General features: G+C 44.9%; 2 protein-coding genes across 6 annotated transcripts in view; both read left to right on the forward strand.

The window, feature by feature from the left end:
* LOC124010526 (tyrosine-protein phosphatase non-receptor type 5-like) overlaps positions 1-5,048 on the forward strand; it is a 30,507-nt gene extending 25,459 nt beyond the window's left edge. For all 4 annotated transcript variants that reach the window (XM_046323080.1, XM_046323262.1, XM_046323173.1 and 1 more), the window contains 7 exons: positions 2,279-2,363; positions 2,495-2,574; positions 2,837-2,974; positions 3,083-3,193; positions 3,685-3,845; positions 4,499-4,612; positions 4,825-5,048. In XM_046323080.1, coding sequence (XP_046179036.1) covers positions 2,279-2,363; positions 2,495-2,574; positions 2,837-2,974; positions 3,083-3,193; positions 3,685-3,845; positions 4,499-4,612; positions 4,825-4,918 — 783 coding nt within the window. In that variant the 3' untranslated portion in view covers positions 4,919-5,048. The remainder of the gene's footprint in view (positions 1-2,278; positions 2,364-2,494; positions 2,575-2,836; positions 2,975-3,082; positions 3,194-3,684; positions 3,846-4,498; positions 4,613-4,824) is intronic.
* Positions 5,049-9,455: 4,407 nt separating this feature from the next.
* LOC124039186 (dual specificity protein phosphatase 8-like) overlaps positions 9,456-12,173 on the forward strand; it is a 66,666-nt gene continuing 63,948 nt past the window's right edge. Inside the window, exon 1 of one of the 2 annotated variants that reach the window (XM_046355100.1) lies at positions 9,456-9,776. The gene's annotated coding sequence lies outside the window, so the exon portion shown is untranslated. Of the gene's footprint in view, positions 9,777-10,090; positions 10,226-12,173 lie in introns of those variants that run through there. The other variant, XM_046355108.1, reaches the window with a different exon arrangement.

The following is a 12,173-nucleotide window of genomic DNA, read 5'->3' on the forward strand; positions in this document are numbered from 1 at the left end:
TGTTTGTTTCAATATCTCTGTTTTTGCATGTTTGATTTTATGCTACACAATATGTAACATACATTTTCCTAAACAAATCTAATCTGTAAATGGTTGGATTTATTGCAATTTACTGAGAAGGCAGTTGGAGTTTAGATGATCTAGGTCTCTAACAAAAGTACTGTCTTCCCTGACATGCAGAGTCATGGCTGATGCAAAATTGCAGGACATCCTTCCTCTTAAATGGATACCAATCGAGATTGGATGTCACATTCTAAGCCTCCATAGTATGGCACATTAAGAAATATGTGAATGAGACTTTTACACCCTCCACCTCAAATGGCACCGTTTAAACGCCAAAATATTGCTGAGTTCGAGTCCGTAGGAGTTGAATGAACTCTTGCGATTATGTTGTGAGTAAACATTACTCTAAATAATTTACTTTAGAATACTGAACAACACTGCAGAAAGTTATTTTCAGTTAATCCTGTCCTGAGTGAAATGCAGAGTTAAATATCAACACTAAATTGATCATACACAACTCTGAAAAAACAACCTTTTAGCCAGAGCCACGTTTGACTCTTCTTAGAGCGGGACCAAATGTTATCTGTGGCAGAGTCACATTTCCTTCAATTAGAGTGAATTGTCATTTGTGTATAAACTACTTGTGTATAATCTAAACTCATCCAAAAAATAAATGTCCTCTCACTGTCAACTGCGTTTTATTTTCAGTAAACTTAATATTTGTATGAACATAACAAGCTTCAGTAACTGGGACATAAACTGAACAAGTTCCACAGACATGTGACTTACAGAATTTGAATGATCGAAAATATTTGAAAATCGAAAATAACAGTCAGTATCTGGTGTGGCCACCAGCTGCATTAAGTACTGCAGTGCATCTCCTCCTCATGGACTGCACCAGATTTGCCAGTTCTTGCTGTGAGATGTTACCCCCACTTTTCCACTAAAGCACTTGCAAATTCCCGGACATTTCTGGGGGGAATGGCCCTAGCCGTCACCCTCCGTTCCAACAGGTCACAGATGTGCGCAATGAGATTGAGATCCTGGCTCTTCGCTGGCCATGGCAGAACACTGACATTCCTGTCTTGTAGGAAATCACGCACAGAATGAGCAGTTTGGCAGGTGGCATTGTCATGCTGGAGGGTCATGTCAGGATGAGGCTGCAGGAAGGGTACCACATGAGGGAGGAGGATGTCTTCCCTGTAACGCACAGCATTGAGATTGAGCGTGTTGTCATTGCAGGCAGTCCGATGATGCTGTGACACACCTCCCAGACCATGACGGACAGTCCACCTCCAAATCGATCCCACTCCAGAGTACAGGCCTCAGTGTAACGCTCATTCCTTCGACGATAAACAAGAATCCGACCATCACCCCTGGTGAGACAAAACGGCGACTCGTCAGTGAAGAGCACTTTTTGCCAGTCCTGTCTGGTCCAGCGATGGTGGGTTTGTGCCCATAGGTGACGCTGTTGCAAGTGATGTCTGGTGAGGACCTGCCTTACAACAGGCCTACAAGCCCTCAGTCCAGCCTCTCTCAGCCTATTGCGGACAGTCTGAGCACTGATGGAGAGATTGTGCGTTCCTGGTGTAACTCGGGCAGTTGTTGTTGCCATCCTATACCTGTCCCGCAGGTGTGATGTTCGGATGTACCGTTCCTGTGCAGGTGTTGTTACAACGTGGTCTGCCACTGCGAGGACGATCAGCTGTCCGTCCTATCTCCCTGTAGCGCTGTCTTAGGCGTCTCACAGTACGGACTTTGCCATTTATTGCCCTGGCCACATCTGTAGTCCTCATGCCTACTTGCAGCATGCCTAAGGCACGTTCACGCAGATGAGCAGGGACCCTGGGCATCTTTCTTTTGGGTTTTTCAGAGTCAGTAGAAATGCCTCTTTAGTGTCCTAAGTTTTCATAACTGTGACCTTAATTGTCTACAGTCTCTGTAAGCTGTTAGTGTCTTAACGACCGTTCCACAGGTGCATGTTCATTAATTATGTATGGTTCATTGAACAAGCATGGGAAACAGTGTTTAAACCCTTTACAATGAAGATCTGTGAAGATATTTAGGATTTTTTGGAATTATCTTTGAAAGACAGGGTCCTGAAAAAGGGCTGTTTCTTTTTTTTGTTGTTGCTGAGGTTATTCGTTTACAACACACGCAAACAGTGACACTCACACAATCATGCCCATTGCACACACAATTCAGTAGGGTCCTCACTTCCTCTACACAGCCATACATCGCTAAGCCACATCCATTGTTCTGTTGCCATTGACAGGAAACTCCCATGAACTTTGTGGACCCAAAGGAGTATAACTACCCGGGCCTGGTGAGGAAGAACCGCTACAAGACCATCCTCCCCAGTGAGTAGAGACACTACAAACGGCAGCCATTTTGAATCCATCTCTGAACCTCTGTCACAAATTGGTATGTAGAGTAGAGGTGAGCGACAACGCTGGACACACACCTTGTAACGGGATCCGTTGTTTTCCAGACGCACACAGCCGAGTGATACTCCGGACAGCAGATGAAGAGGAGTTCCTCAGTACCTACATCAACGCTAACTACCTACAGGTACGTCTTCGTCTGCCTACTGCTCCCTCTCAGCTACTTCCTGTACAAGCAGTGCCAGCCCAGCCAATAAGAAACATATGACAGGTGGCCGCTTCGGGCCCAGCGGCCGCTTGGGTAAAAACACTAGCATGGGTAAAACACTAACGTGTTTGTTTTTGGGGGCAAGAGGCTTGGGTCGGCCCTGTGTACAAGTTGTTCCCATCAAGGGTCCTGTGAGACCTTCTACGTGCTCTCACTTGAACTACTGTGTTGCCTTCCTCAGGGTTACGGGGGTGAGGAGCGGGCGTACATCGCTACCCAGGGTCCTACAGTGAACACAGTGGGAGACTTCTGGAGGATGGTGTGGCAGGAGCGCTGTCCCATCATCGTCATGATCACGAACCTAGAGGAGAAGAATGAGGTGAGGAGGGAGAAGAGGGATGGATAGGGAAGGATGGTGTGGTAGGAGCCCACTCTTCCCAGTAAATGTCCAATGTGAAACCCTGGCTGTGTGTTGCCGCCTTACCAGAAATGTGCAGAGTACTGGCCTGAGGACTCTGTGACCCACGAGGGCATCGAGATCAAGGTTGTCACGGTAACCCAGGAGGACGACTACAGCCTGAGGGTCTTCACTCTGAAGGTGAGACTGATAGCAGACGGACACGTACAGTATACATCTGTACACCACTGCCATGGACATGTATAAATGATTATATAAAATGACAATGAGAAAAAGCAGTTTGAGTTATTACATTGACCCTTTTGGACTATGGACTCACTTCTCATCCACTAAGCACTGGCCTCTGAATGAAGAGAGATAGAAAAGCTGCCACAAGTACAGCTGTTGGCTAATAATATGCTTATGAAATCACACAATGAAACACAACACCATTTGTGTAAAAAAATATATATATATTTTAAAAAGTCACTCTGCGTTCCTGTCACAGTCTGGCTTTGCAATCGTTGTTGTCGTAGCAACTAACACCTAGGTAACAGTTTGTATGTACATGCAGAGGATGAGGCTGAAAAAATGTCTCTGTGTCTCTGTTTGTCTCTGCGTGTGCCCATGCATGTGTGTGCCTATGCATGTGCATGTGCATGTATGTGTTAATGTGTGCGCGTGTGTGTCAGTTTGATGGAGAGGAGCGCAGCCTCCGGCAGTACTGGTACACCTCCTGGCCTGACCAGAAGACCCCAGACAAAGCCCCGCCCCTCCTGGAGCTGGTAGAGGAAGTGGAGCAGGCCAGAGCGGAAGCTCCGCCCACCAGCGGCCCAGTCATCGTCCACTGCAGGTAGAGTTGGAAACACAGATATGATACACACATGATAGTCCAGGAGGGTTAGTCTGTACCATAGAGGTAGAATTAGGGCTCTAGATGGATATAACCCATTCTAGCATGGACATTGCCATTGAGGGATTCCACCATTTCAAAGTAGTCAACTGGGTGGGGATTCCTATGGGTTGGGAGCGAACAGCCAATGTTCAGAGCATTGCCTTCTTCCTCAAATAGGGTTGCCTATGATTTGTAAATGATTTAATTAATGCCATATCCGCCATCTAGTGGCCACAATAAATGAATGACACACAAGATTTGGTTCAGGACTTCAGCACTGCAGGTGGCTGTAAATCACCAATATTAGCTTTACGCTTTTAATAAACACGAGAAGAAGAAAATGGACTGTTTTGAAATGGAGATAGACACAATGGCTCTGTCCGTGCTGTCACAGACGCCATAATGGCACAGATACAGAGATGAGTCCTCTTTCAATCTCTGGTCGGTACCATCAATGGGGCGGGTGTATCGGTGGAATCTTTGGAAGGTCTATGCCCCTAAAGACGGACGACTTGGCAGCAATGCAGCTCTCGTGGCTTTCGGTGCATTAGTAGTTAGTCAGGTCAGAAATACAGGTGTACTACATTCATGGTTCCTCTTCCTTCCTGCAGTGCTGGGATAGGTCGGACAGGCTGTTTCATCGCCACCTCCATCCTGTGTAAACAGCTGAGGAGTGAGGGCGTGGTCGACATCCTGAGGACCACCTGCCAGCTCCGCCTCGACAGGTGAGTCTCCAGTCTGTCTTGGGCTCTCTTGCTTCACACCTGTCTGTCTTCGTCTTTTTCCTGACACCGGTCTGTTCTTTCTCTCCTGTGTGTGTGTGTGTGTGTGTGTGTGTGTGTGTGTGTGTGTGTGTGTGTGTGTGTGTGTGTGTGTGTGTGTGTGTGTGTGTGTGTGTGTGTGTGTGTGTGTGTGTGTGTGTGTGTGTGTGTTGCAGAGGCGGGATGATCCAGACGGGTGAGCAGTACCAGTTTGTTCACCATGTCCTCAGCCTCTACGAGAAGCAGCTGTCCCACATTGTAGAGGAGTAGAGACACATCACTGTACCTACTGTACTGTACACAGTACCTACTGTATTGTACAATGTACCTACTGTACTGTACACTGTACCTACTGTATTGTACACTGTACTCTGTACGTACTGTACACTGTACCTACTGTATTGTACAATGTACGTACTGTACACTGTACCTACTGTACTGTACACTGTGCCTACTGTACTGTACAATGTGCCTACTATACTGTACAATGTACCTACTGTATTGTACACTGTATCTACTGTACTGTACACAGTACCTACTGTACTGTACACTGTACCTACTGTACTGTACCTACTGTATTGTACACTGATAGCTACTGTACTGTACCTACTGTATTGTACACTGTACCTACTGTACTGTACACCCATCTCTTTACCACACACAACCACAAAAACAATAACAGACTATGTCAGCCTCATCCAGCCCCCTTCCATTTCAGAGGCCCACGTACGAGAAGCCCAATCCTGACGTAATATTCCTTAATTCGGCAAGAATTTGACTGATTTGATTCGCAGACCTTGCTCTAAGAGTAGCAATGACTACATGTCTGTCTGGCCCCACTTCTAACGCAGACATTTGTTGTCACACTTGGCAGAGGTCTGTCCAGTAGGATATTTGATAAGATATGTCCCGTCAAGTGCCATGTTAGATTATTCAGACTTCTCCAGATAAGAAAAGGTCCAGCCTATATTCACGGTGTGAAGCCTACAGTCTCACAGTGAGGGACCACCAGTTCGTCTGAAACGTAAACCGCCAACTAGCTTTTCTCTCCTGTTACACAACAAAACCATCTCCATACGAGCAAAAGACGTAGAAAATGTCAATGTTCAAAGTCTTGTGCTCACTTGGCCTCTTCAAATAAACACAGTACAGCAGGCCTTTCAAAACTCCTGGTGCTTCTCAGGAGCCACCTCATCTTCAGGTTTCATGGTGCTCCGTGTTCATTACCACTGACTGAGGCATGTACCATAGATCTCTACGGAAACACCGAGGAATGTAACCGTTGGGTAACTAGGCATTGTGTGCAGTCTCTTCAGTATTACAGTACCGATGCGTATGTGCAGTCAGTCAGTCGGTCATCATGATCTCCATGGTAATTCATCAGACATCATAGCCTCAGAGACTTTCACCAGCGTTGTCAGGTGACCACCGAGACTTGGGGGGGGGGGGGGGGGGGGTGGTGTCTCAACTTCTGAGTTCACACATGAGAAGTAATGACTGGCACATACAGTAGCATAGGAATCCAGAGACTGAGGTGCAGATCTACTAGTGAAACGTGCACCTGTTCCTTTTTTTTCTCCCCCTCGCGGGAGTCAAATAGCCTGGGTGCCAGTCTGTTTCGGCTCGCTTGCCAAACTCCTTATGGTATTGTCATGTTTTGTCAATTCAAATATAGTCTGCAAAAGCAACAACAACAAAACAGATCTGGGACCAGGCTAGAAGATCAACATGAAAGTGCACAAGGGTACAAACGTAAAAAGGCTGCAAGAAGAAACAAAACCTCTAAACTGGACTTGAATGGTTTAGCTTTCCTTTAAACGTTATTATTCCCCTCTAACAAAGGATCCAGGTGTTACTGATGATGGGTAAACCTGACCCTCCTGACCCTGCCCATCAGCGCCCTCTCTGTGGGGTTGGGATGATGATAACCTCTGCTGACAACAGTACCCTGAACACGTGCGTGACGTTAGCAGCCCCATGATTGTTGTGTAGACAGGCCAAGCCTACTCCGTATAAAGCACAATAGACCAACTATGGTTGTCTCTCTGATGTTCAGCTGTAAAATGTTCATTTCTCTGTGTCGTGTTTTGACTGTGTTGACTTAAATGGATTGCATGTGCTGTATGGGACTCTCATATGTCCGCAATCAAAGCGAAAGTGATTGGTTGTGCAGCTTTCTGTTGTAATAAGGGTTCTCCGATTATCTTGCTTGCTCTCTGCCAATGCTTTTGATACAGTTTGCTTTTGTGAAACCAACCAGAGATATTTTTAGAACCGTTTTTTATACAATCCTTTCGAGTAGATGCCTTGTGTATATTTTCCATTTACACCACAATGGAATGTAGCTCATACTGTGGTCAAACCATTGGTTTATATCGCAAGATTTGACAGAAACAAATGTGACAACTACCCAAGTTACCTTACAACAAAAAACCATTGATTGTTTTGTCTTCAGTATGACTTTGATGCCTCTAGGCTTTGCTTCAATATGCTTTGCTTTGTGTGTCCTTGAGGTTTTTTTTTATCTCGTTTTCTTTTTCGAGTTTTACCCCAGACCCAGTTTTTACACAGTCCTCACACATTCCCCATCTGTGGTTTCAATTGAATTAAATCGCATATAAAGGAAAACCACACTATGGGTCCACTCTAAATGTTTATGCCAATGGCGAACAGCTTCCGGGCCAGGATTTGAATGTGGTTGACACCTCCGATACTTAACATTGACCGACTGCATGGTTTCCCCTTGGCGCGTAATTGATTGCATTGTGGCCTGTGAACTCCAGGCCAGACTGACCTCACATCGACATGAGAAATATCAACTACGCCTAGGACAGCTAAAACAATGGGATTAAGAGTTGTATGGAAGAAACCTCTAACGCAACTGGTCCATTACAGCGAACACCCAGCAGGAGACAATGTCACTGGTTTGTTTTAAATGGGCATCTCACAAAGTAAAAATGAGCATTTCATCCTCTGATTGAAACGGCCGTGACACGTCGAGTTTTGCAGATGGGGGAAAAAAGCTGAAGTGGAACCGCTAGGAACTTGGAGAAGTTGGAATTCAACTATGAAATCCTTTCCTGATAACGCTCGTTGCAATTGATCCAACCGCTTTATTTTGAGTGCTTGTTGTCTGTGCTGCCAGGTCTTATTCTGGTGATCATAGTGAGGGAGAAGATAATTGAAATAGCCAACCCAGTGAACAAAATTGGTTGAAAATACTTTGAATATGTCTTTTTGGTTGAAATATGTCTTCTCAAACAGTTTTGCTCACTGGGGAAACTATCAGACATACTCCAACCAACCAGCAAACAGCCTACTCTCCTCTGCTACTACAGTATTGCTTTTAAATTGTGAGTTTTTGCATCCAAATAAAAGTAGATTTTCATGAGTCTGTGTTGTCATTTCTCTTTAGAATGCCTGCTGTAGCAGTTGTCAGTACACAACTATAACCACTAGATGCCAGACTATACAATGTAATACAGTGCCATACAACGACTACAACCAGAGAAAGAGGCGAAGCGAGAGGGTTTACTCGACCCAAAATCTGTCCACGGATTTTTTTTGTATGGAGGTCAATGAGAGAGAGTCGAATTTAGTCAACTTAAAATGTCATTCCTCATTTGCTACGCCCGGCTTATTTGATTGAATAGAAGTTTCGTAATGGTTATGCTGTTACGAATGCACTGATATTAAGTGGACACCTGGCATTTCGGCAACTTAAAAAAAAAAAACGTAATATCGGAGTTGTGACTGTATCTGCCCTTTCATTGGCTGGAAGGGTCTCACCTCCCTCTGCCTGCCTTCCATCGTTGAGGACATGAATTTCCATTGTTAGTCACTTGTTAATATATCATCTGTGCTATGACACATAAAGACCATCCCATTTTATTATGAGAGCAAAATAACTCACAATGAGCATTGACCACCACTACAATTGTAGGATTTTATGCCTATAAATATATGGGTCTAGTGTTGATGTTGTTACTGTATTTCTTGCGTAGGCCTTTTATTAGACTGTATTGTATGTTTTGGTTCTCTCGGGTATATGCCATGTTTTTCCTTTTTGTTCCTTTTTTTGTTTAACTGGCCATTCTTTATTTTCATTCACACTGTATTGAGCCCTATTAGAGTTAGTATTTGTCTTGGCTCTATATACAATTTTTAAAAATGGATCCAATTTTGTGGCTCTTGACATTCTCATGATATGCGTCTTTATTTCACTAATGTCAAAGTAACCCGAAAAAAATCCTAAATTCTTTACAATTAAAAATGGCGGTTAGAGAGTTGATTTTTTCATTCATTCCGTGGTCTTACAGACAAGGGGGAGATGAAGAGGGACATCACACAGACCAAACCTAGACATGTCCTAGGATCACAGACAGCCGGCCGGCCAGCTGGTGGCACCTTAATTAGGACGGCTCCATTCCATTCACTCCATTCCAGCCATTATTACGAGCCGTCCTCCCCTCAGCAGCCTCCTGGGCCCAGGATTCTGCACACCCATCCAGCAACCTTTGAATCGCGGTTGCACAAAAGAGCCTTTTCCTCTCTAAGCGACAGTGCATGACCCCTACGGTCCCTGAAGCGTGTGAGCTCTTGACAGCATGTTGCGCCGCACGCGAGATCAAGAAATAATCGTGCACGTCTCCTTTAAAACCAGTGTCCCTTTAATCCACGGCTCAGAAGGCTGACGTCAACTAACCCCTAAGCCGCGGACCCCGATTGGCTGAAAATGACGTCAACCTGATTTTTTTTTTCTCTCCCTTCTGAACCATGACCTCATCCTTAGTTCATTTTAGTGCTAAAGGCACCTTCTGTTTTCCAGGGACGTTAATGCCTAGTAAATGCAGATTGCTTATCTGTAATTGCGCCACACTGCATGACCTATATACAAGCGAAACAATTGTAGTGCTTTAATGTGTTAATTTCCTTTACATTCCCAGCGCTGTCAACTTTGCGCTGTGACCACAGTGGCTCTGCTGTCGCACAGTGTTTCATTACCCTCGACCCATGACAAGTAAACAGTGACCAAAGTTAAAGCGCTTTGAAGAGGGCTGCCGTGACACACTGTTCCTTCACACATGGAGGTTAGCTGATCACAAATCACCAAGCCGGGGACACAGAGGTGAGTATTTGTGGAGCCACCCCCCTCTTGTGCAGCGTGTGATCAATCACTTCAGTATAAGGTGATTTTTTCCCTAACCCTTACCCCTTTCCTAAACTTAACCCCAGTCTCCTAACCTGCTACGTTAATTATCCTAACATGCTATGTAAGTTATCCTAACCTATTACGAAAAAGTCACTTCGGTTTTAAAGTGGCGTGAAAATAGTTTTCCCTGTTTGTTTTCCAGTGATCAGTCAGCTATTTGTCAAATAATTCCACCCCTTGCCTATTACGTTAGCAGGGGGCTAACGTTAGTTAGTTGGCTTGCTACAGTAGTGCGGCGTGGTTACGTCCCCCTGCCGTCTGTTAGTGCGCAGCCCCGTATAATGGAAAAGAATCAAACCTGGGCTTATTTCTTCTTTATTTTTACAAATACCTGGTATCTTCGCATTTTTTCTTTTCATTTTACGGTAGGTGGAATGCAGTTATTTTTCTGTTTTTATTTTGGGGCTATTAATCATGTGCGCGATGAAAGGGTGGTCGTCTCGCATGTAGATATCCACACGTCACAACAGAACAGTAAAATCTACTGCACCGCACTATCATTCTCAATTGACGCGCCCGCGCCTGTAGCCTATAATGTAGTCTAATTGTCCCCCCAAAATATACTACTAAACATTTGACCACAAATATGTCTATTCCATATCTGGTCTTTATTGTGGCAATATCTCCATTGGGTGTATTGCGGTGCGTTATTTTTGTGTTGCGGCTCGGTTTTATTGTCGCGTCTCTATTTATACTGGATCGTGGGGGAGCCGGTATTGTCACCAGGCCAGAACACCCCGTGGTTTTCATCGTGCTCAAAACCAGAAATACATCGACTTAGGCTATATGTCTTAACATTTCATTTGTGGATATTTTTCCTCCCCTTCTATTATTTCCCTGCCTTTTATTGTTATGATCATGTTATTGACCTGTGATTTTATAACAACGTGAGGTAATAACACTATAGGCTACTGCTAATGTTGTCTTCGTTAGGTGATTGTTTAAGTTGAGATATGAATGCTAGTGTCGCTGACATACAGCTGTATTAATCACGGAGAGCAGCCCTGTGTGATGTTATCTACTGACGACGCTGTCGCTTCTTAGCCACAGGGAGTAGGGGTGCTACCCCCCCCCCAAAAAAAAAAAGATCACACCACCCCCAAACTACTTCCCGAGGCAATGTGTTCCTTACCCTGTTTATCAAAGCATTCGGAGTTGGCCTACCTCCTGCACTATCGGTACCTGGAGACAGCCCTTCTAACGTTGATAGAGCAGACACTCCCGTTCTAACCAGTGCTATCATGTTGTATGCTAAGCAGATAAAGCTGTAGGTGCTGTTGGCAGCATTCACGCGTTGAACCAGATATAGGACCTTCGCTTGTAGGTTCACCTGAAATGTAGACCGAGTGGGCTATGTAAGACTAGTGGAGATGATGAACATCATTGCATACTGTTTGTGCGTGTCCTGTGTGTCACGGCAGGTGCAGCCACAGCACTGAGGGTGGTGATGCAATGTCCGTACGGTCTGCTTTCCCCTCCGAGAAGGTGCTGTAATAACAGCCGGTCGTTGTTACAGTATATGGTTATTGTGCTGTTTGAGTTCCGAGGGAGCGCTACACTGAACACGGTGTGTGTGCGGGCGTTTCTGAGTGTGTGTGTGTAAACATTAAACAGCAACTGTGTACCATGTACTTTACCTGTCCCTCAGATGTGTGGCCCTGTGCCTCACTGGATCCTAGGCGGTCCATTGGTAGCAGCAGTGAATAAGTCCTGTGTGATGGTGGTCTCCTGTGGCTCAGTTGTTAGAGCATGTTGCTTACAATGTAAGTTGCTTTGGATAGACGTTTCTGCTAAATTGCAAATGTTATTATTCTACTATGATGGCCCAGGGACAGGGGGGTAGATGGTAGATAAGTGACGACACACACACACACACACACACATACACACACACACACACACACACACACAGCGGGGTTGAGAGATCAACTGGAGTTCAACATGTCTCTGTATCTGTCAGCTCAGCTCACAGACCCTGTTGTCATACCCCTGTCATTAGTATCCACACCCACACAATGGGCATGGAGTCTAGAGTCAGATTGAATCCTGCAGGGAAGTTCTCTAATCAACACGCTTAACAGTATTGCCTGTATACATGTACGCTGTCAGTGAAACTATATTCGTTCATAAGGGAGGGTAGCTAGTATTTATTTACATTTAGGGTATTTTCTATTTTCTGGAAATCATTGTGGGTTTGGGCTAAGGAAATGAGAGCTTGGGATTGTAGGTTAACCACACATGAGATATGGCATTATTTATAGAAACATGATCGCCTCATGATCAATGGCCATAGTGTTCAATGAAGATTGTGTT

Source organism: Oncorhynchus gorbuscha, linkage group LG01 (assembly GCF_021184085.1).
Source record: "Oncorhynchus gorbuscha isolate QuinsamMale2020 ecotype Even-year linkage group LG01, OgorEven_v1.0, whole genome shotgun sequence".
Classification (NCBI taxonomy): domain Eukaryota; kingdom Metazoa; phylum Chordata; class Actinopteri; order Salmoniformes; family Salmonidae; genus Oncorhynchus; species Oncorhynchus gorbuscha.